Here is a 24,311-nt window from a genome sequence, read left to right as displayed (position 1 = left end):
TTACCCCAATTGTTACCATATCTACTGTCCCCGGACGGAAGCAAGTCTGGTTGAAAACTATTCAGGAAGGAAAGTTCCCTGAACAGATCTGAATTGCTCGGGGGTCAGGATTCGTATAACCTTTACTGATCAGTTCTAATCAAGCACCCTGATTTAAAATTCTCATCTATATTTCTGCACAAATTCACATGGTCCCTTCTATGGAAAAAATAAGTTACTTACTATTTAAGTCGTAATAGCCTCCTGATGGTAAAATGTTATCTCAAAACTTGCTTAATTTACATGAATTCCCCCTTTCCTTACTTCTCTCTTTTTCCTTCAATGCTTCTACAGATGAATGAATTGGCCTCAAGTTTCATAGCCCCTAAGAGTCAGTCACTAGGTTCCATTAAAGTTAGGCACTTTGTTTCTTTTGCTATCTTACCTAAACCCAGCTGTGAACTGAAGTCACTTTGCTCTTTGAGAATTGAGGATAATTGACTCAAGTCTTTACCTGTTGTCCTATAGGAAGTGGGGTACCCTCCCTGTGATTGCTGCGGGTGTTCTGACGTTTTCGTTTTTCCATTCCCTGTCTCCTGGTTTGTACGTGATGGTGTTGCTCTGGCTCACCTGGGCTCTCCTCCCCTGGATTCACTTCCCTTTCCACTCTGCATGATCCAGGGATGGAACACAGCCCCTTCCTTTGGATTTCCGCCCAAGTCCCAAGCACAACTTTACTGAGTATTTGCAACGAAGTGGACAGTGCACCAATGTAAATACGCGACAATTGAATCAATAATGCCTGTGTCTTTAAGGCCCTGCCATCCAGAATTTCTCACTGATCCCCTTTCTCTGTGGGTGCTCTCCTTCAGCCACCCAACCCCCACAAACACACAAACCTTTCCTCACATCTCTGCTTCTCAGTTTCCCCCAAGGGAGCTCCATTCTCCTCATTTTATTTTTCAGAACCAGTTAGTGTTTGTACACTACTGGCTCAGGGTCTCCCTTTGAATATGCAAAGAGTCCTTAAAATTCTGCTGCTACTATTACTGCTGCTACTACAATTCTACTACTAATCAGATAGCCAGCTATTTGGGATCTTCTTTAACAACACAATGTAATTGGTAAGAATTGTGAAATATTTATCTTTTCATTTGTCTTTACCAGTATCTAAGTGGGAAGGAACTTATTTCACTTTGTCACTGATATGAATTATGCTTATGTCCCCACCCCCACCTCTCTCGAGTGGCAGAAGCAGCTACACACAATCAAATGCCCTTGAAATAACATTTTAATTTTACCTGGCTACATTTCAAAATATATACAAGCAAACATCTAATTATTTGTTTATTGAAGTCATTTCTGGGAAGCTCCATTGCTTCAGGTCATGGTCTCATTGTTCAGTAAAATCTTCATTACTACATTTAAAAATATGCCCACCTCTATTTCCAATAGGTTCAGTACAAAAAAGATTATGAAAAAGCCAAAGGGAAAATGGTTGGCTTCCAAAGTCTCCAAGATGATCCTAAACTGGTTCATTACATGAATGTCGCCAAGATACAATCGGACCGGGAGTATAAAAAGGACTATGAGAAGACAAAGACAAAATACAACACGCCCCATGATATGGTCAACGTTGTGGCAGCTAAGAAAGCTCAGGATATTGTCAGCAACACCAACTATAAGAATTTGCTGCATCATTACACCTACCTGCCTGACGCCATGGACCTGGAGTTGTCTAAAAACATGATGCACATACAGAGCAATGTAAGTGACATTTAGTCCACAAGGCAGTCCCTCCCCCTCTAAGGTTGGAGCCTGTATGAGAGAATCCCTTGTCTTAGGCGCTCACCCCTCTTTCTTTCCCTTTGCTGTAGAATGTCTACAAAGAAGACTTCAACAACTGGATGAAAGGTATCGGCTGGGTACCTATTGGGAGTCTGGATGTAGAAAAAGTGAAGAAGGCAGGTGATGCCCTGAGTGAAAAGAAGTACAGGCAACATCCGGACACTCTCAAATTTACCAGCATCGTGGACTCGCCAGTGATGGTTCAGGCATTGCAGAACACACAGCAAGCCAGCGATGTGAGTACAACAAAACAGAGGGTATAAAGGATGGGGGGTGGTTTTAATAAAATAAATATCAGCTCAAATTTTGTTATTCTTCTATGCCAACATCTTTTCCTTTTGAAATTATTTTATTTATTTAATTTAAAATTGATAAGTATAATTATTTTTAGTTCAGACACTAATAGTTTCTTTTTTTTCTGTCTGTGTTTTTACCTTCCTTTTGAAAAACTCTTCCTTTTTAATTGCCTTAAAATACCATGTTATTGGAAAATTTGACATGGTGCACAAAATTCTACTCTAGTACTACACACACACACACACACACACACACACACACACAATTTAAGCTTAAATCTCAGACATTTTATTGTGGCAAATTCATCATATTCAATTCTATAGTATGTAATTTTATCCCTCAATCATCATATACAATTATTATAGACTTTTCAAAAACCGTATATCTTGGTGGAGATTAGTATATTGTTTGCCTGCCTGTCCATGAGCAATGTACATGGTCTGGGTAAAGTCAGATAAAGGAAAATTTGATGTATAGGACAGTTAAAGGGACATCAAAAGCATTCATTCATTCATTCATTCATTGAGTGAATGTTTTTGAACACCTTCCTTGTGCCAGGCACTGTATTATGTGCTGTTGGTATAAAGATTAAATAGATGAGGATTAGTGGGAGATAGGATATAGCAAGGTTATAGGACAACAGTGTAAGACAAAGGCATAGATAGAAACAGCGTTGCCATTTGGAGCAATGAATGCTCCAGGAGAGGCATGTGCTAAGTACCAGGGAAGAGAGTGACTCCCTATCAGAGCTTTCCCGGCAAGTAAGGGAAGGACACATTTCTGACAAAAGGAAAAACATAATGACAGTCAGGAAGCAATGAATGGAAGGACAGTGAAGGGTTCAGGACTGTAGCCCGATCACTGTGAGTCTTGTATGCTAATTTATAAGTCTGGACATTATAGGTTAGGTAACGGGAGGTATTGAATATTTTTAACCTGTAGAGGTGCATTATCAGGTCTGTGTTTTAAAAGATAACTGCAAAAAGTGCAGAGGCTATATTGGAGAGAGGAGAGACTGGAGGCAAGGAGATGAATTAGAAAGCTGTTACAGTTATCCAACAGAAGGCTTATTTGGACTTGAACTAAGGCAATAGCAACGGGAAAGGAGATGTTTAGAAGGTACAATTAATGAGATTCTGTGAATGCTTAGGTATGGTTTCTAAGCTCTTGGATTCCTAGAAGGAATTATTTAGTATTTGGTTATTCATTTAGCTATCAGCCATTTCAGACTTCACTTGTGATACATGCACACCAGTTTTCATATGGTGTTCTACATAGACATGCTGGGAAATGGGGGTATATATGATAAATGACGATCAAGAGATTGAAAATCTACTTGTGACTCCAGTTGTGTTTGAGTTTTAGAATTTAAGCAATTTCCTTCTTTTCCATTAACAAGAGAATACAATACGATTTCTACATCATACACTTATATTTCTCAGGCATCTTTAAATGACAAAACAGGGTACATATGAAACAGTAAACCTTTTGAGTATACTGGATTTATGTATAAGCACCTTCATAGTATAAGGAAATTATTAATGCTTTTACTGATACAATTATAACTGGAAAGTTTTTAGCAGAAGTGAAAGACTCATTCTAGCTACCATTTTCTCTCTAAGAATAAAAATTCAAAAGAAAATAAAACACTTTAAGAACTATTAACTCCACTAGCAAACAATGAACTTTTTGGCTTTGGTGAATTCTGTTATTCATGTTAGTGAACATATTTTTCATTTGTCTCTGGCAAAGATTTCTATTTTCTTAAGGATTTTTTTTTATGTTAATACACAGAATTGTTGGGTCTTCTGAAAGACAGCAAGATACTTGAGTTTCTTAAAAACAGGAAAATGGTTTTGATACTTTTTAACAATAGAAATAGTGGAGGATTGTGCTAGGAATAACTCCTTTAAGCATGCAGTTAATGTATTTTCCTTTTTGTGCTATCCTTAATGCACTTTATTTTTGTGACTATATGTTGCAGATATTATACAAAGCTAAAGGAGAAGATGTGAAACATAAATATACTCTAAGTCCTGATCTTCCTCAGTTTCTCCAGGCCAAGTGCAACGCTTACAATATAAGTGATGTAAGTAGCGTCTTTGATGGGGTGTGAAATCCAGACCTGATGATAAAATAATAGGATGTTAAGAGTATGATGAAGCCTTGACAGTTATTTAGGTCAATTTCCACATAGCCCCCACGGGAGCATATCCCATGATGATGGTTCTGTACTGCCTGAGTTGGCCTTTTCAAGTTTAGGACAACTCTAAGGGGTCTAGCATTCTTCCTTATGTAGAGCTCAACGTCTAGTTCTCTACAACTTCTACTTAGTTTTCTTGTTTTTGCACATGGAGGAGATTATCCTCCAGAAAAACAAGATATATGAACCCCCTCCCCCATTTTTTACAACAACCCTAAAATTTCTAAGGCTAACTACCAGGTCTTCCCTTGACCTTCTTTTCATAAAACTGAACAAGTTCATTTTCTCTAAGCGGGCCTCACACACCATGGTTTCTAGCACCTGTATTCGGCTCCTCTGGTTTCACTCCGGTTTCTCAATATCCCTCTTCAATATGTGCCCAAGCCAGATGTGGGTGAATAATTAGTGTAGAGTCCAATAATTTCATGCTATACAAAGTGTGACAGGCAGCTACCGTGACGTCCTGAAACAGTATGTCCTATAGGAGATGCTTTGAGCTTCTGTCTGGAAAGGAACAAAACAATCCCAGCAGCTGAGGAATCACTTGAGCTGATGAGTCCTCAGCATGCTGACATCCTTTTTATTTTCCTGCCCCAGGTCTGTTACAAACGGGACTGGCACGACTTAATAGCCAAAGGCAACAACGTGCTGGCTGATGCTATTCCCATCACTGCAGCCAAAGCGTCAAGGAACATTGCCAGTGACGTGAGTAAACATTTTAGGTGAAATCCGGGTGACTGCCTTTTAAGAAAAGGGAACCAAATGTGTGTTTGTTTAAATGATACCACATTGAAAACAATATGTTTGAATTGATGACATTCAAATTCTCCACAAAATAGTGTTTTGGGAACCTGTCACTTTCTCAACGTTGTGTGATTGATTCTTTTCTGTTGACCCCACTTGGTAGAGCTGTCATAAATCTGACAGCGGCTCTCTCCCTTGATTGTGACCCTCAGTGACACTTTTCCTGACAGCCCACACTTATTTCCAGGGAGAACACCCTGACTGACACTAACATGTGAAATTCAGGTGTCTGCTGACATTATAGTCGTATGAAGAAGATTGAAGAGATGTTATACACAATGCACAGATTTTGCATGCCACACGGGCCACAGCCTGCTGTTCTAGAATGTAATTTTGATTTATATGAATTGATGCCCATTTCATCTATAACAGGAAACGTATACACGTCTTCTTCTTTCCATCATTGGAAAGCCAAATCTTCAAAAAGCACGCATGCTCTGCAGACTGCACTGTCACACACTGTTTGTTACACACTGTTTCAGGGGCTACAATCTTGGTTTGAGTAGACCACATGGGAGATAGGGGTGTAAGAAGAATTCTACAGCTGGTGCTGAAAACGTGTTCTTCAAAGTTTTGCACCTCACTATGAAATATATTTCTAGTTTAAGGAGAAAGTGAAAGTCTAACGTATGACATTATCTTTTTTTTTTCAGCACTTACACAGAGCTTTTTCTAACATGCCTAGAGATTACGTGATAATTTGTTTGCTTGCTAACTCTTGTTGTTAAATCAGTGCTTAAACGGCAGGAACAGAGTGTCTGTAGAATTTGGGTGGACTTCAATTCTTTTATGTAAAAATTGAGGTTTGGACCAATTATAGACAATATAGGTCAATCTACACGCAACTGCTGATTCCAGCAGTAAGATCCTGGACAGCAGAGCTTTTCTGGTTAGGTTTTTACTGATTGGGAAAGTTCGCAGCGGTTCCTGTCCTTACCGTACCTTACCATAGATCCTTAATTCATCTGCCGCTGCTTCAGCAGTGAGCGTGGAGAGCAGCAGCTGAGAAATGGGTGGGTGAAGACCTAGCTACTGCCTATGCAGCATCTAAATTGACACCACCTAAAAAGAAGGGGGGTTTTGTTTTAACTCTATTAGGTCTACCTGAGGCAACAAACACAGTAATATTTTCCACCCCCTACCCCAAGAAGAGGTGAGTGTAAATGTCTCACGTGTAGAGTTCCGTAGGGTTTCTTCTGTACCTGTTGCGTGCATACCACTAGGCTAATCACAATAGATTAGATAATGGAAGGTTTTCTCAATAATTTCTAAGATGCCATGATGTGAAATAACATAATGGGCTTGGAAAATTCACCTCCCTGGAAAACCAAGAGATATTGATTGGTCTTATATTTGGAATGTGTCATGTTTATATTAAGTGTGAAAATTTAGTTGGCTTTAAATAAAGTCCTACATGTAAATCATCTATTGGGTTAATAGCAAAGAAAAGAAACTGGTCCTGAGTTTATCATGACACCCGTCTGTAACATAGCAGTGATGGAAATAAATGCTCTGTCTCTGAACTTTCTGGGGTGTGTGTGAGGGGATATGGTTTGCATTTCTTGTACCATCTTCCAGAAAGCCGCAAAGTTCTGAGTACTTCTGTGTTTGAATGTAATTGCTGCACCTAATATTACCAATGACGAGGACCTTGCTAACCAAATTCTGCCTCCACAGTATAAATACAAGGAATCTTATGAAAAGTCCAAGGGAAAGCATGTGGGCTTCAGAAGCCTCCAGGATGATCCCAAGCTGGTCCACTACATGAATGTGGCAAAGCTGCAGTCTGATCGTGAATACAAGAAAAACTATGAGAAGACCAAAACCAGCTACCATACCCCTAGGGACATGGTTAGCATCACAGCTGCAAGGATGGCCCAGGATGTTGCCACCAGCATCAACTACAAACAACCGACACATCACTACACATACCTGCCTGACGCCATGAGTGTCCAACACACCAAGAATGCCAATCAAATTCAGAGTGATGTGAGTATGTGCAACAGAACTGACCCAGAGATGCTGGTACTCAAGGGTTGATCATTTCTTTCCATTTTAGTAGACTTCACATACAGTAAGGTGTTTGAAAAATGTACTTTAAAAGAAACAATCATTATTGCAAGACTAACAAAGGCCTGGTAGATAAGCTGTGTTTTGGCCCATTTCCTGTGCTCCTATTGTAATCATTGGCATTGTCTTTATTAACTTCTGGGTCAAAGATAAAACCACATTCCACTAAGCATATAAGCCACCTTCATTCCCAATGAGAGGAAATGGTTGCTTCAATGTGTATAAGGCAAAATAGGAGCCTTCTCTATTCTTTCTGAATTCAGGAAAGTTATTTTTGACTTTTTTAAACTTAAGGTCACACTCTCATGCATGTAATGAGTCGTCTAAAATGAACCAGGAAGGCTCTGTGATTGCGGCATGATCCATGGAGAGCTGCACGGGGAGGGCGTTTAATAGTCAGGGCCTTTCCCTCTGCAGGAGCCAGACTTCTATGAGACTCCTCCTCTATAAAGGGAAGAAGTGATGTCCGTTTCTTGTTGCTCAATGAGAATGTCTCACCTCACCTGAGGTCAGGACCAGCCGAGGTGGACAGTATGGGTGAAATTCAAAGTTGTGGAGCTTTCAGTGAAATCAAAAGGAAAGCCCAATTCATTGTCAAAAGAGACGCAATATTTTGTAGCAATACCGTGGAAATATGTGGCTTTGATATCTTCTGTGTTGTATAATGCACTCTAACAACAGAACGACTTTTTCTTGTTACTAAATTCTGCATTAGCAGCTCTGTGACAGACGTAGCCAAAAGCTCCCTTACAGACAGGAGCATGCTGAAAAGGTTGCTATTCATCTCCCCTGGATAGAATGGCAGATTTCAGAAACATGTCTAGTCTATTCTCTAGGATATCTCCTCATATGCGATTTCTTTTTTACAGAATGTGTATAAAGATGAGTATAACAACTTCTTGAAAGGCATTGGATGGATCCCTATTGGTTCTCTGGAGGTTGAGAAGGCCAAGAAAGCAGGTGATGCATTAAGTGAGAGGAAGTATCGACAGCACCCAGATACCATCAAGTTCACAAGTGTGCCTGATTCCATGGGCATGGTTTTGGCTCAGCAGAACACAAAGCAGCTAAGTGATGTAAGTAGTTTCCCTTCAGAAAGGTTTGCTCGTGAATAACCCCGTGTCAGAGCCACTCAATCATCCTTCTTAATTCAACACGTGACTCTGCATCTATGTTACCCAATCAACTGCTTTCAGAGGTATAGTCAAAGGTTTTACTTTTGAGGCAACTTGTCACATGAACATAGGAAGAACAGGGTAGGGAGAAGGAGAATGTTCCAAATTTGCTTTATTTTCCAAAAGCAGAGTCTGTGCTATTCATAAGCAGACCCCTACCCGTTATATATATATATATATATAGGTATGAAATGAAATGATTACTATTATTATCCATGACTGTCTGAATTGCAGACCAAGCTATTTATTGCTCTGAGTTGCAACATTTCTACTTCGCTACACAGGCAGAGGCATGATAATGTTCTAATACACTTGCTTAATATCTCAGTGTTCTGAGAGGCGATCTAGAGGGAGGTCTTTGGAGAGGAGATAAAGCTTACTTTCAGAGCCATCTGGAGTCTCATTTCTGAGCCCAGGTCTATCTGGACCCTAATTCTTAGTCAGAGGCTAATTACAGTGCTCTCTGCATCACCTCATTTGGCAACTCAGAGTTCTGTTAAAGTACCTTCATCAGAAAGAGGTAAGTAAAAAGCAAAGAAGGGAAGACTTTGTGATTTTAGCCCCAGATATTGGGAGGTGGGGAATGCTGTGCTGGGCTCAGATTTGAGGATTATTTGTGGATTTTATTTCCCAGGCCAGTCCTTTTTCCCACATTACCACAGGTTTTCAAGATTAATTCTACTTTAGTGGTAATAAATGGTGTAGATCCTTCCGATTTCTTTTGTACTGACCGAAGTGTCACTTCTCACTGTGTTTTCCAGTTAGCTAGGAAAACTATACACTCACTAATTAAGTTTGCCCCGCCTCACTAAATGCCATCAACTTCTAGCTAGTCACTCAAGCCAGAAACCTGCTGTCACTGCTGAGGCCTCTCTGTTTGAACCCCACATCCAAAACAGCTGCTGAGTCAGCCTCTTAAATCTCTCCCAGCCATCCTGTTGGAGCAACTCTCTGTCTTTCAGCGGCGACCGATCCTAGTTCCATCTTCCATCTGTCTCACATGGACAACTGCCACAGCCTATTATCTAGACTGCCTGCCTGGGTGCACACTTGATGACCAGAGAAACCATCTTAAAACATAAATTAAATCACATCCCTCATGTACTGAAAACCAATTGCTAACTTCTCCTTGAACTGAAAATGAAATCTAAACTGGTTCACTTGGCTGACAAGGCCCTCAGCTCTGTGGCCCTGCCCCCCCATCCTGTCTAATCCTCTGGCCTCCCCAGCACACTCCAGGCCTGTGACATGGGCTGGCTTCGGTCCCTCAGGCTGGCTGTACCCTTTCCAGACTCAGGGCCCAGAATGCTCTTTTCCTGCCTGGACCCTTCCTTTTTCTTCAATGTTCCGTCCTTAGAAAGCCTTTGCTGACCACCCTTGTTTCTTTCCTTAAGTCATTTTATTTACAACACATCACAAATTCTAGCTCTGTCTTATAGTTTATTTGTTTATTCTCTCTCTCCTCTTTTGGTTTGTAAATTCCAAAAAGATGGGCCTGCCTTTTTCAACCCTTTCCACACAGAACCTACCACCCTACCTGGCCCATAGTGCTGTCCAATAAATACTGATGAAATGAGTAAATGCATGTGTCTACAAACTCCCTCTCTGTGTGACAGCTTAGGTATGTGCCTTGCACAGCACACCTCCTTCTATTGTGTTCCACTTTTTTGTGCTTCTCAGATGTTCCTTTTTTGCAAATTCACAGGAGTAAGATTCCATCTCCCTGCAGGCTCAGACGATGGGTAGCGTTTTTTAGCAAAAAAGTATTTTTAAATTAAGTTATGAACTTTTTTTTAGACATAATGCTATTGCACACTTAATAGTCTATAGTATAGTATAAACATAACTTTTATGTGCACTCGCAAACCAACATATTCATGTGACTCGCTTTCCTGCAATATTCACTTTATCACAGTGGTCTGGAACCTAGCCCGCAATATCCCTGGGGGAGGCCTGTGTATGGAGAAGCACAAATAGCCTTCCTTTTCAAAGGAGTGTATGTTTGATGAAACTTACATTGTTAGTGAATGACATTTGCATGCTGTCGCCTTTGTTTTTAGTTGAACTACAAGGTGGAGGGAGAGAAACTGAAGCACAAGTACACTATAGACCCCGAATTGCCTCAGTTTATTCAAGCCAAGGTCAACGCCCTCAACATGAGTGATGTGAGTATTTGTCCTGATACCAGTCTCATATTGCTAATGTGGACCGCTGCTTTCCAGTTCTGGGTAACTGTAGCACTGAAAATTTTAAGGGGAATAAGCTGAGTGTGGCCCCTTTGAGTCTCTGTTAGAGGTCACAGAGATGTGAGCGCCAGTTAGCCTGAGAGCTGGATGTGGGCGGTTGTAGGTTCCTTACCCCCTTGCCTCTCCTTGGAATGTATGTTCTGCCCACTGTTCCCACAGTGGGAGCCATTTGCAAGGGCTTAGCCTTCAGAAAGCAATGTGTTGTTGAGACCACCTGGATGGTATACATAGCTGAACCACGTTAAGGCCTCTCTGTAAACTTTTAAGATTCTGTCAGGCAGGTTCAGAGATCTATGAGGCCACCTAAAACAAGCCTCATATGTAAGTTCTCTTCGTTATTAAACCTGCACCTACCAATCTGGAGTGGCCTGCCTCTTTCTTCAGTCTCTCCTTGCACTCCGTGTACAGGAGCCAACCAACAGTCTTCAGAGTGGACTCATATCATTAGACTATGAGACGAGAGGCTACCAGAAAATTTTGCTTAATGCAGACTTTTCCAAACTGGGGACTATGACTGATTAGTGGGTTATAAAATCAATCTAATAGATTATGTTCCATTTTTTTAAAAGTGGAACAACCTGGGATACACAAGATTGGGAAAACACAGTAGTGCATAGTCTGTAGTAAGGATAAGTGTTATTTAATTTTGTTTCGGTTATTTATTAAAATTTCTAAAAAAGTTTACTGTAAGTTTCTTTAGAAACTCTTTTTCGTATGTAACTACCGTAGCCTCTCTCGAGTAATCTACGTATGTAATTGGTGGTGATATTTAAATTAACTATTATGAATTGTCTTCTTTTGCTTTTTTTAAAGAAAAAGTAGGTAAATTCTAATTTAAAAACATAATCAAACCTGGATAAAATTGTTCATTTCTTAAAAGATGGCTTAGTCATTCTTCCTAATATTTTAGGCTCTATTTTTATCTCCACATAAACACTTTTTTAGTATTCATTTCTATGCTTTTGGTTTATTTAAAATTTCCCCCCGCTTTTATAAGTAATATTTAAGCAAATGATGATTAACACTGGGTGATACTGCAGCTGAATTATTTATTTTAGTATCCATACCTTTCTGTAAGTTTAAAATTCTTTATTATAAAAAAATACAAGAAAATAAAAATGTCACATGCTTGTTATAGAAGAGTTGGAAATATAGAAAATTATGAAAATAATTAAAATCTGTTATCCCACATTCAAAGCTTAGCATTACCTTTCAGATTCTTTGTTATGCAAACATACATTTTAAAGCAGTTGAGGTCATACTGTGTATTATTTAATGATGTTTTTTTAAAAATCTGATAGACACACTACTACTAAACTAACAGCAGTACCTCCGTGAATTGTCTTAATAGAAAGGGGTACACTATGACGTGTTTTATAAGAAAGATTGTGGCATCCTGTGTCATTCTCCTTTTAATTATATCAAATGATAAAGTAAGCTTTCTTTTTTTCAAGGCTTATTATAAAGCAGACTGGAAGAAAACCCTTGCTAAGGGCTATGATTTGAGAACAGATGCTATTCCAATTGTTGCTGCAAAAAGTTCGAGGAATATTGCCAGTGATGTAAGTCTAATTTGAAAGTAGTAAACTTTCTTTCTCTATATTTAAAAAAGCTTTACATGGTGTATGAGGCTATATGTGTTATATTAGGAGGCAAATAAAAAGTTCTAAAAATATTTTGTACTATCTTAAGGTATAATGATTTTTTTACATTGCTGTACTTTAAAATCTTGAAGAACTCAATCCAGTTGTTACAAAGAAGAAAATTCTTTTTTTAAACTGTGAAATATTTGGAATGCTCATTAGTGTCATTGCTATGAACTTGGAAACTGCTTTTTCTTTTAATTTTGTGAAGAAAAATAGCCTTGGTATACCAAAATGTCACTAAACGGGAAAAGTCTCCAAGTATTTTTAATAATGTAATTTCCACAAAGTAAAAGTTTGGTGAAATATGGAAAACCAGGAAGAATTATAGATTAAATAACAAGATTTTAGTTAATTAATTACATTTTACAAATTAAGTTATAGTTTCTATATGAATTGATATAATACCCTAATAGAGTAAAAACTCATTCATTTGGAGTCCAATACACTAATTTGTATAAGGGCTTTACTGCAATTTACTCAGGATTATGCAAATACTTAATTAGGTAATACAAATTAATAATGGAAACAAATAATTTAAAAATACACCAAATCCTTAATAAACAAACTTTTCAGGAACATTTGAGTATATGCAAAGAATCTACTTATGAATAATCTAGATATAAACTACAAATTATTCCACTCTTAATTATCCCCGGAGCAGATACCAAGACCATCCATCAGAAATATTTTGCTCGTCATTTACTTAAAAATACTAAAACACTATATTCAGATTGCATTTGGCTATTGTGAAATTTGTTATATAAGTTCAATTGAACACTTCAGTGTTTCCTGTAATCCACCCCATCAAACTTCTGTCTGCCCTTCTTTTTCCTACAGTGCAAATATAAACAGGCCTACGAGAAAGCCAAAGGCAAGCAGATTGGATTCCTCAGTCTTCAGGATGATCCTAAACTGGTGCACTACATGAACGTAGCCAAGATACAGTCAGATCGAGAGTACAAAAAGGGCTATGAAGCCAGCAAGACCAAGTATCACACGCCATTGGATATGTTCAGTGTGACAGCGGCCAAGAAATCTCAGGAGGTGGCTACCAACATGAACTACAAGCAACCCTTCCACAACTACACTCTGCTGCCTGATGCCTTGTCTATGGAGCACTCCAGGAACGCAATGCAGATTCAAAGTGATGTATGCAACAGTCAACTGTATTGTCCGAGTAGAATTAGTTATTCATGTCTAGCTAGTGGGAGGGAAGAACAAGAAATTGTGAATTCCACTCACTCCATCCAAACCCTGACTAGACTCATTGTAATTAGGGATTGTCTCCAGAATTTGGAGTTTTAGGATTTTACTCATTTGAGCTATATATAGCTTCTTTCAGGAATTAGTGTGTGTGTGTGTGTTTGTGTGTGTGTGTGTGTGTGTGTGTGTGTGTGTGTGTGTATTTAAACTTTGGGTGTTGGACCCAATATATGTGTATTGTTTAAAAACTAAGAGGTTCAAATGGATGCTATATAATATGCTTTCCGGTGCAAAATTCTGTTCACTTTTTCCCAACAAAGTTAATTTTTCAAAGGAATTATTGAGCAGAATTTTCTATTCAACACCAACATGAATGTAATCACTTTTATAATTAAATTTTTTCCAAAAGATGATAGGACATAAAATGTAGGTTATTCTCCCCCAGCTCCTTTTTTATTTCTCTTTGCTAATGAGTAAATCATCTAGGCAAGGAAATCCAAGCCCTGACTCTTACTGAAATGAAAATTTCTTTTTTTGATGTAAAGAATCTATACAAATCCGACTTCACCAACTGGATGAAAGGGATCGGCTGGGTCCCAATAGAGTCTCTGGAAGTGGAGAAAGCAAAGAAAGCAGGAGAGATTCTTAGTGAGAAGAAGTATCGCCAGCACCCCGAGAAGCTGAAGTTCACATACTCCATGGACACAATGGAACAAGAACTTAACAAAAGTAACAAACTGACTATGGATAAGGTAAGAGCTCAACTGCTGGCCTCAGCCCGAGAACTCTGAGCTCATGCCACTGAGCTTAGCAGGGCCACTAAGATCTTTGCCAGCATTTTAATCTTTCTGATGGTCCTGGTGGTGGTGGTGGTGGTGAGAGGGTCATTCTATAAGTTTTCTCATATCTAGAGAGCTCTCACACTGACCCTTGGGTATGAGAGGGTGTGACATGCTGAGGGTGTGACAAAACCCACATAGTGTGAGGTTGGGGCAAGATGGTATTTGTTGTTTCAGTGGAAAATGCCTCCCTTGTTTGATCATTTTTTTCTCTCATCATGTGTCTAGTCTCATCAGTCCATTTTGCTGTTTCACTCATTTTCCAGTATCAGATTTAACTTCTTCTATCATGAAGTTGTGAGTCCTTCTTGGTAGTACTATTACAAAATTGTCCTGCAGTACAATCATGTGCCTGCCCTTCTTGTTGCAGAGGCGCTACACTGAAAAATGGAACAAAGACAAAACCACCATTCACGTGATGCCTGATACACCAGACATTTTGCTCTCCAAAGTAAACCAAATCACCATGAGTGATGTAAGTAGATTAACAACAACAGCAACAACAAAAGTGGGAGAGAAGTAGAAGGGAACTAATATTTATGGAATGTCTGTCTTCTACATGCCAACCACTTTGAAATCAGAATCCCCATCTTACCCAAATAACAAGATGCTGGTGTTTTTCAATTTCATCATTTAGAAACTGTACAAAGCTGGCTGGGAAGAAGAAAAGAAGAAAGGATATGACCTGAGGCCAGATGCCATCGCAATAAAGGCTGCAAGAGCCTCTAGAGACATTGCCAGTGATGTAAGTGCTTCCACTGGGCCTTTTTTAGGCTGAGTAAATAAGAGCAAATGAACCAAATCCGTGTGTATTCAGGAGCTGCACTCAGCCATACCTGGTGTTGGTGGGACTGTCGTCCCATGTAACATAAAAGACACATCCCTTCACCCAGTCCAAGGACCCTCTAATCATTTGTTCATTATGTAATGTAAAAAGTGACCAGGTCTTGTTAAAACAAGTGCTTTTAGAGTATCATTTATAGGCAATTCTAAGCAAACACAGGGATGCAACCTTTAAATGTTACCTAGGAGACCCGTTAAAGGTACACCATGCAAAATCATGCCTGCAGCCTTTTCTGCTGATTAGACAGCTGAGTGGGAAAAGCTGTTTCCTAAAGCACCCTAAAATAACTTATTTCTACATCTCTTTGATTAAATCTGAGATCACTTCCTTTCCATGGACTCAAGTCTGGCCAGAAATGTGAAGTACAAAGATTTTACTTCCTGCCCTCGCTGAGTTCCTCTCTAATTTTAGAGTGGCTCTAAAACTCTATACCAATGACAAAGCTAATGGCACCTAGGGAATTATATTTTGTTCTCTTCCCTCCACTATGTTTTCATCACCTTGCTTTCTTTTCTATCCACAGTTCAAATACAAGCAAGCCTATGAAAAAAACAAAGGGAAGCACATCGGGTTCCGGAGCCTAGAGGACGACCCCAAGTTGGTGCACTTCATGCAGGTGGCCAAGATGCAGTCGGACCGGGAATACAAGAAGGGCTACGAGAAGTCCAAGACGTCCTTCCACACCCCGGTGGACATGTTCAGTGTGGTGGCAGCCAAGAAGTCTCAGGAAGTGGCCACCAACACCAACTACAGGAATGTGATCCATACCTACAACCTGCTTCCTGACGCCATGAGCTTTGAATTGGCCAAGAACATGATGCAAATCCAAAGTGACGTACGTGACAGCTGCACCATTTGCAGAGCGTTTACTCTGGCTAATAAGCAACTCATGAATGACCATAAATAATGGCATTTTGAAAATCCTGAAAGAAATTCTTGTGTAAATTCCCAATGAGGTGTTTCATTTTTTCACCTTAAATTGAATTTATTTCTTTTTGTAAAAGGGAGATCGATTCTAGAAACTAAAGTCTTATTTTCTACTAACATTGCTTTGAGCATTGTTGGATGCTGGGTTCAGCCAGAGCACATGAAATTTGGCTTCAGAAAGGATGTGTTGGAGGAAATATGTCTAACAAAGACAGTCAGAAGCATAAGAGGCTCCTGATAGAGGGAGAAGGGGGAAAGCAGAAAGTCAGATGGCTTGCTACCTCGTGCTGCTCACTCCCAATCAGCTTTCATTTCACTACGTCCAACTTTGTAATTGCCTATCTTAGGTACCGAGGAGATATTGAGGAGGTGATGGCTGAAGCAGTTATTTGAATGACTGTGAGGAAGGCACAGACAGTAGAGAGCCAAGAATTCAGCTATAGAGGACATTCGGTGGCTGGGGAAGTGAATTTAAATTATGAACCAAAGGCAGGCCATGCCAAGCCTATATTTTTCTTTGGGAATGTAAGAGCTAAGCTATTAATGGCCAGATAGGTACGTAAGTGCGCAAATGGAAGCAGCCATGTACAGTTGTAGAGGAAAATGTCAGAATTGAGGGGAGAAAAATGAAATTTGCAGAAAATACCAGTGAGGTTTCTGGTATACCTGAGGGAGTTGTAACAGTGGTGGCTGATCAAAGCCACAACAAAAGAGAGAAATGGGGTCTACATAAGTTATCTATTAACCAAGGAAACTTGGGAATTTTTGTAAGAAAGTTAGGCCAGCATAGTGCCCTTTCTTGAACTAATAGTCACATGGTAGATTAATCTATTTGGTATTTATCTATTAGTACTTTTTCTTTATGAGGGCATTGAGAAAAACAAATCACAATGATATTACAGCTTATTTATTTTTTTAAAGACCTTTTTTTTCTTTTTAAATTAGGGAATATTGGGGAACAGTGTGCATTTCCAGGGCCCATCAGCTCCAACTAGTTGTCCTTTAATCTAGTTGTGGAGGGCGCACTCACCTCCAAGTCCAGTCACCGTTTTCAATCTTAGTTGCAGAGGGCGCAGCCCACCTCCCATGCGGGAATTGAACCGGCAACCTTGTTGTCAAGAGCCCATGCTCTAACCAACTGAGCCATCCGGCTGCCCCTGTACTGCTTATTTTGAATTTCTCATGCAAAGAAATATAAAAAAAATAAAAGTTTAGGAATAAAAATTGCTGAAATTCAATATACTATTGGTTGAAAACTGAAGTGGAACTTACTGAATGTTAAATACCCACTTGTAGTTCTTAGAAGTTTTGGTTTCTTCTCATCCTGAACTTTTCCTTTTGCAGAATCAGTACAAAGCTGACTATGCTGACTTCATAAAGGGCGTTGGATGGCTCTCTGTGGGCTCCCTGGAGGCTGAGAAAAACAAGAAAGCCATGGAGATTATCAGTGAAAAGAAGTACCGCCAACACCCAGACACTTTGAAGTATTCCACACTGATGGACTCAATGAATATGGTTTTGGCCCAGAATAATGCAAAAATTATGAATGAAGTAAGTCTTTAATAACATAGTGTTTCATATGCATCAGGGGAAAGCCAGGCATATCTTACATTTAATCTATAGGTTTTGCTAGCAGTTTTAGGGCATCATAATGTCTACCTTGAAAAGGGGTTCTATAGTTAAAGATAGGAATTAGTCATAACTAGTCGCCCTCCAAGTGTCCAATGAACCACTCTACCCAATAGACATAACAAAATAAATATGGGCTCCCTCTTTTAATGCAAACCTTGAGAATGAGTCCCTTTTGTCGAAGGTGGGGATGAATAGAAGTTCACGCTGCTGAATCAGCAGCGTTTGCCTGGTAACAGCTGGGTGTTACAGCGCATCCACCCGGCTTCCTAGCTGCTTTGATGGCATCAAAGCCGACCCCCAGATCACATGTGTATAAGCAGCATTCTAAGCCTGTACCTTCTCTGGGCAATCATGAGACCAATCGTTCTCCACCAATAGCTCCTTGGATCATTAATTATTCCAGCCTTCAGAAAAGCCATACTGTATTTATACATTCCTTAACCATAAGTTGATGTCAGGACCAAAAGCACATCAAACTTAAACATCTGTTTCTAAGTTACAGGTAATAGAATAATTGCCAGCAGCACTGGTTATATTGTGTGGACAGCAATTTAAAATGCCATTGATTAGCAAAAAGGGAGGAAATTATTTGGGTTCTAACATTAGACAGTTGCAGAAAATGATGGTCCTACTTGCAGGAGAAAGATAAAGCTGTATTATGCTAAGTCCCTGAGTAAATCCCCTGGAATCTTCTAAGAGAGAAAACAGATTTGTCAAGAAGACCAACCTCCTTGAAAGGAATTTGCCTAAAAGACAAGGCACAAATCTCAGGGCCCCGTTTAAGATTTGGAATTTAAATTACCACAAGCATGCATTTGTTTTTTAAATATTAAATTAAAACTTTCGTTTTTTTCCAATGTTAATGATTACCATGTCAGAATAACGACGCCAAGATGAGAATCATAGAAATAGCAAATGCTAACGCTGAGAGATATCTTGGTTGCTTCCTCTCAGCAGAGTTGAGGAAATCATGGCCCAGAGAAGCAAGACACCTCCCCTAAAGACACACAGCAGGTCAATGATTGGGTCTGGACTAGAATCAGACTCTGATGCCTGGCTGTTGCTCTTTTCATTAGAATTGTGCTGTCCAATACTATAACCACTAGCCACCTGTGGCGATTTACATTTAAATTAATTTAAATTTTGCGTATCATCTATGGCTGCTTTTACACTACAACAGCAGAGTTGAGTAGTTAATGACAGAGATTCTCTGGCCCACAAAGCCTGACATATTTACTATTTGGCCCTTTCCAGAAAAAGTTTATACACCCCTGGTCTAGAAAAAGGCTCTGAAGAAGTGTTGTTTGTTTTCTAATTAAACTTGGTTAAAACAAAGAAAGCATTTTTCACCTGTCAGATTTACAAAAATTAAAAAGTTGTATTATGTACAGTGTTGGCCAGGGAATTTATGCTAATATGAACTTCTAGTAACATTTTGTTAATATTTGTTAAAATTAAATAGTCACATGCCCAATACCCTACAGAAATCCTTATACATGTCCAAAGACATACATACATACGTATGCACAATAATATATTTTGGAGGTTAAAGTCTCCAAAAGGAAATGCTGAGATGGAATTTGGAGTATGGGGCATTTTTGAGGATACGGTACCTGAGGCAGGGAGAACTGGGCAGGATGAGTCTAACTGTGATGCAGGCCCTACAGGGCTTTGGCCTTTCCCACAGAGGGCTCTCAAGTTCGGCAGTCGTGTTCTGCATTCAACTGAATGGCCAGCCCTTTATACTCATACGTTGATGAGTCCCGGGATGTGGCCACCAGGGTGCACTCTTGAGTGAGGCAGCAAACCCTGAAACAAGTGACAACTACCTGTTGTCTGCCAATATTTTTGGCAACAAGTCCCTCCCTGAATGGGTGTCTGGGTGTCACGCCTTCACGTTCACCACAAAGATCATGGCACCGTGGCTTGTAGTAGAAAAAGACTGGAATCAATGAATTAAACGTCTGTCAGTAGAGAAGTTGTTAAATCAATCGGGTTACACCTCCTCGTGGACCACTACAGCTCCTTAAATGAATGAAGTAAATTATTTTAAGACGCTTAAAAGATGTAGAACTTATATTATTAAGTAAGAAAAACAAGATATAAAACATTATGCTTTCTATGACCTCACTTATATTTTGAAAGGAGTATATGTGGGCTTTAATATGCAGAGAAACTTTTAGATCCTAGCTCCAGGCTGTCAAATAGGAGGACAGGACATTTTACTTTCTTTCTTTACATCCTCTTCACCGTCTTGTTTGAATGAGCACCTTTTCCATGTAAATTTTATAAAAATTTAATAAGATCTAGCTAATAAAAATATATAAAATATTGATATCTATGGACAATGATAGCTATGTATTAAGTGAGGCTTCTTTTAAGGTTTTAAATACTAACTTGTATGGGATTTTATTTGTGTGTGTCTTTTTACTTCCTAGCACCTCTACAAAAAAGCGTGGGAGGCTGACAAGACCAAGGTCCACATGATGCCTGATATCCCCCAAATTGTTCTGGCAAAGACAAATGCAATTAATATGAGTGACGTAAGTGTGATCTCCCTGTGGCCATCTTTTCCCCCCGTTTGAACCAGTAAACAAATTAACTAATTAATATGTGTCCTTGTGGAGTGTAACTCTTTTAAAAATAAGAGTGGGAATCCACAAATGAGAGTTTTCCTCTTTCTATCTTTCTTTGCTAAGAGTTGGAGTCAGGCTATCGACGGGACGTGGGCCCAGCAATTAGGAATTTGAAGGGCATGCGGATCTTTGCTTTAGGAGCAGGTCCTCCTTCTCAAACTAAGAGACTTGGCAGGAAAAGAAGGGCCTGGGTGTCAGAAGAGAAAAAGGAAGTGATCATCCTAGGACTTTGTTCTTAGTTCCTCCACCAATCTTTTGAGATGGTTCTAAAGAGGGGGTCTTGGGAAAAGCTAAATGGAAAGAGAAGATTAACATTTTGAGGAAGTTGGGGCAAACCTCACAACAAGAAATGTGCAACAGTGTTAGAAAATGCAGCGGGTGGCTGGCTAGCTCAGTTGGTGAGAGCATGGTACTGATAGTGCCAAGGTTTCCAGTTTGATCCCAGCATGGGCCACTATGAGCTGTGCCCTCCTTAAAAATTAAAAAAAAAAGTAATGAAAAAAGAAAACGCAAAGGTGTTCTACTTCACTTCCTTTCTCATCCTAACCGTGGTTGCTAGGAAATCTTCTAATCCTCCGTTTTTTGTTTTTGTTTTCTTTTCTTTGTTTCAATTATGTAGGGATTTGGGGTTGCTGACTTTTTTTTGGATTGTAGAATCCACACAATTAAATAAATAAAAGTGTCAATTGCAAAACAATAAAGTTTCATGTAAGAATATGGCTGTTTTATAGTCATCTCTTGACTCCTATTTGATAAAGTGCATCAATAAGAATCAACCAGGCTTTCATAGTTTTAAAAAGTATATTTGCAACCTAATAGAGACCAGGAACTTTTACTTTTTCTGGTGGTCTCTTGAGTTTGTAATGGATTTTTTTTCAAACACAATTATGTTTTTGTGAGAACATTCTGCCATTGAACCACCAATAAATCATTCCGCTCAAAAATAAAAATGATGCCACAGTGCTAATTTACTCTTTCAAAATAAATCCAGGCTCTCCTATTTAGAAGAAAACTATTCCTTTGCCTCTATTTACAGAAACTCTACAAACTTTCTTTGGAAGAGTCGAAAAAGAAAGGCTACGACCTCAGAACGGACGCAATTCCTATCAAAGCTGCCAAGGCCTCAAGAGACATTGCAAGTGATGTAAGTCTGAAGGACAGCCACCTGGCTTGGGGTGGAGGGGGGTGGGGGAGGGGGTTCTTATCTACCAAATTAATCAGGGCTGAGTTCTGGAAACACTAAGTGGATAAAATATGGGGAAATGTGTGCCTGCTAACAATAGTCTCATTCTATTCTGTGAATGCTTCTTACCTTGCTTTTTTGTTTTCTCTGGCATTTCTGAAGAAACAGAATGCTAACCATAGTATGACCACATAGATGTCTGCTCCCTGACTCATGAGACCTAGGTGAATTTACTTTGAACTCCATACCAAGGCTGTGGCCTATAGAAATCCAAAACCCTGCACCAGGTTTTCTTATAGGAAGACTTGTGTGGTTCTTGCTGACTCTTAGGATCTGTCTTCCTAACAGGATGTCTCATGAAGTGGTGTGCTGGAAGTACTGATCTTTTGGGCTCGTAACAGCTGTTTATTAAATAATCAGCAATTTTGGAAATCAGCTGTTAAACAGTTGGTGGCTTGACATCAGCCTTGGTGGGAGTATTTATACCACGGAAATTGACAAACACTACATATTAGGGCTTTTCCCCTTAGAGAGCTGGTGTGCCAACACATCACTGCCATAACACATCACGTATTTGAAACTCAATTTTTTCATTTGGTTGTTTCCACAAGAAATCCACTCACAGTGAGTATTTAATGATTCAGCTGTAATGGGAGGAGTACATTTCAGAGTACTCCTTCCTTAGCCACCCCAGTTATACTTTGTCTCTCCTCCTCTATCTCTGTTCTTTATCTTTCCTTCGTATCCATCCCTATCCCCGAGAACGCCACATTCTTCTCCCTCTCTTATACTGGAGGGATTTCGCTCTCCCAGCTCCTACCCCCTAACTTGCACACTCAGACCCACAAGAGATAGGCAGATGTATCCATGTATCAGTATCTCCCCTCTATTGAGGAAAGTTGGGCGATACACAGTAAAATTTCTTCCCAATTATAGAGCGTCTTAAAAGAAAAGAAGCTCCATAAATATAGAGCTACTCTAAAATCGTACCGTGTATGTCATAACTGAGCCTATTCTCATCAGTAAAAGATTGGGTGATTTGTCATGGAAGCATTAGCTGCTTAGAACATCCTACTTTTTTCTTTCATTTGCTGTAGTCTTATTACCTACTGAAGGTCTCTTTCAAAGTAACAGCAGAGTATGTGTGGAAGTCAGTGTGGTGTATCATCAAAAGACCCGGGTTCTAATCCTCAGTGACCTTAGCAAGTCACTCACCTCTCTGGCTCGCAGCTTACTCTTCTTTGAAATGGGAGAAGTAATAATAACTTTGCTATCTGCCTCACAAAGAATAGTTGTAACAAGTTACACAAACAAATGTGAAAAATGTGTCTTGTGAACTGTAGAGTTCACTGGAAGTATAACTTTTTATGAAATACAGAATGTTGACACTAGAATGATTTCTAGTCAAGAGAATTGCTCTGAATAAATATGCCCATTTTCTTCACAGTATAAATACAAATACAATTATGAAAAAGACAAAGGGAAAATGGTTGGTTTCCGCAGTCTTGAGGATGACCCCAAATTAGTCCATTCCATGAGAGTGGCTAAGATGCAATCGGATCGGGAGTATAAGAAAAACTATGAGAAGACGAAGACCAGCTACCACACTCCTGCCAACATGCTCAGTGTCACGGCCGCCAAGGATGCCCAAGCCAACATCACCAACACCAACTACAAGCACCTGATTCACAAATACATCCTCCTTCCAGATGCCATGCACATCCAGTTGAGCAAGAATATGAATCAGATACAGAGTGATGTAAGGCTCTCTTCTTTCTGGGTGATGGTTGGAGTCCTAGCAAGGGAAGGGAGATCGCGGTCTCCTACACCATGATTTTGTGTCTAAATTGATAAGGTAAAGTAGATTTGCCTCTTCTCTACCTGTATAGAATGAATACAAACAGGACTACAACGAATGGTACAAAGGGCTTGGCTGGAGTCCAGCTGGTTCCCTAGAAGTGGAAAAAGCCAAGAAAGCAACCGAATATGCCAGTGACCAGAAATACCGCCAGCACCCAAGCAACTTCCGGTTTAAGAAGCTGACCGACTCCATGGACATGGTTCTTGCCAAGCAGAATGCACAAACCATGAACAAGGTAGAAGAGCTGCCCTTCCATAGCTGGGGCTCCCAGCGAGGCAGGGCTAGCAGCCTCTGGTTCTTGTTTGGGAAATTTAATTTGGGTCCATCACTTCCAGGCAGTGGCAAACAGTTTCAGAGAATGTCCCTACACTTATCTTCTGCTGCCTACTGTGTTTTATTTCTCCTGCCCTTCTCATTGAGTTAGAAATTATTTGTTTTTTAAAAATTATTATATCTTAAGTACTTCTGGTCCATTCTAGAAGACAGAAAATACCTAAAAGATTATTTTTTAAGATCTGAGTTTGTTTTTTCTGAATTATATACTCTGTTTTAGTTACTAAATTAATTTAATCCAATTCAAATTGTGTGCATTCAAATACTCTGCTATATTTTTTTCTTTCTTGTTCGTCCTGAAAAGTTTTTCTGGTTTGTCCTAAGAAGGTATTCAAACTTCAAATGTCTTTTTTTTTTTTTTTTAATTAACTTTCTAGCAATTATACACCATTGATTGGAACAAAGACAAAACCAAGATTCATGTGATGCCTGATACACCAGATATTTTACAAGCCAAGCAGAATCAAACACTGTACAGTCAGGTAAAGCTACACAAAACTGGCTTGAAACTGATTAAACTTATTAAGTGATGTAATGGTAAACAATTGATGTAAATGCTGAAAGAATGGAAATGAATGACTTAAA

General features: G+C 39.4%; 1 protein-coding gene across 31 annotated transcripts in view; it reads left to right on the top strand.

Annotated features, from left to right (window-relative positions):
• The window catches only part of NEB (nebulin), a 182,740-nt gene that overhangs the window by 36,206 nt on the left and 122,223 nt on the right, over positions 1-24,311 (top strand). For all 31 annotated transcript variants that reach the window (XM_074336297.1, XM_019737446.2, XM_074336259.1 and 28 more), the window contains exons 26-44: positions 1,435-1,746; positions 1,857-2,063; positions 4,109-4,213; positions 4,925-5,032; positions 6,809-7,120; positions 8,071-8,277; positions 10,437-10,541; positions 12,077-12,184; positions 13,106-13,417; positions 14,017-14,223; positions 14,681-14,785; positions 14,948-15,055; positions 15,678-15,989; positions 17,426-17,632; positions 20,152-20,256; positions 21,386-21,493; positions 22,980-23,291; positions 23,422-23,628; positions 24,104-24,208. In XM_074336297.1, the coding sequence (XP_074192398.1) occupies positions 1,435-1,746; positions 1,857-2,063; positions 4,109-4,213; positions 4,925-5,032; positions 6,809-7,120; positions 8,071-8,277; positions 10,437-10,541; positions 12,077-12,184; positions 13,106-13,417; positions 14,017-14,223; positions 14,681-14,785; positions 14,948-15,055; positions 15,678-15,989; positions 17,426-17,632; positions 20,152-20,256; positions 21,386-21,493; positions 22,980-23,291; positions 23,422-23,628; positions 24,104-24,208 (3,552 nt within the window). The remainder of the gene's footprint in view (positions 1-1,434; positions 1,747-1,856; positions 2,064-4,108; positions 4,214-4,924; positions 5,033-6,808; positions 7,121-8,070; positions 8,278-10,436; positions 10,542-12,076; positions 12,185-13,105; positions 13,418-14,016; positions 14,224-14,680; positions 14,786-14,947; positions 15,056-15,677; positions 15,990-17,425; positions 17,633-20,151; positions 20,257-21,385; positions 21,494-22,979; positions 23,292-23,421; positions 23,629-24,103; positions 24,209-24,311) is intronic.

Source organism: Rhinolophus sinicus, linkage group LG01 (assembly GCF_036562045.2).
Source record: "Rhinolophus sinicus isolate RSC01 linkage group LG01, ASM3656204v1, whole genome shotgun sequence".
Lineage (NCBI taxonomy): Eukaryota > Metazoa > Chordata > Mammalia > Chiroptera > Rhinolophidae > Rhinolophus > Rhinolophus sinicus.
Note: the sequence above shows the minus strand (reverse complement) of the source record. Positions and strands in the feature narration are given on the sequence as shown.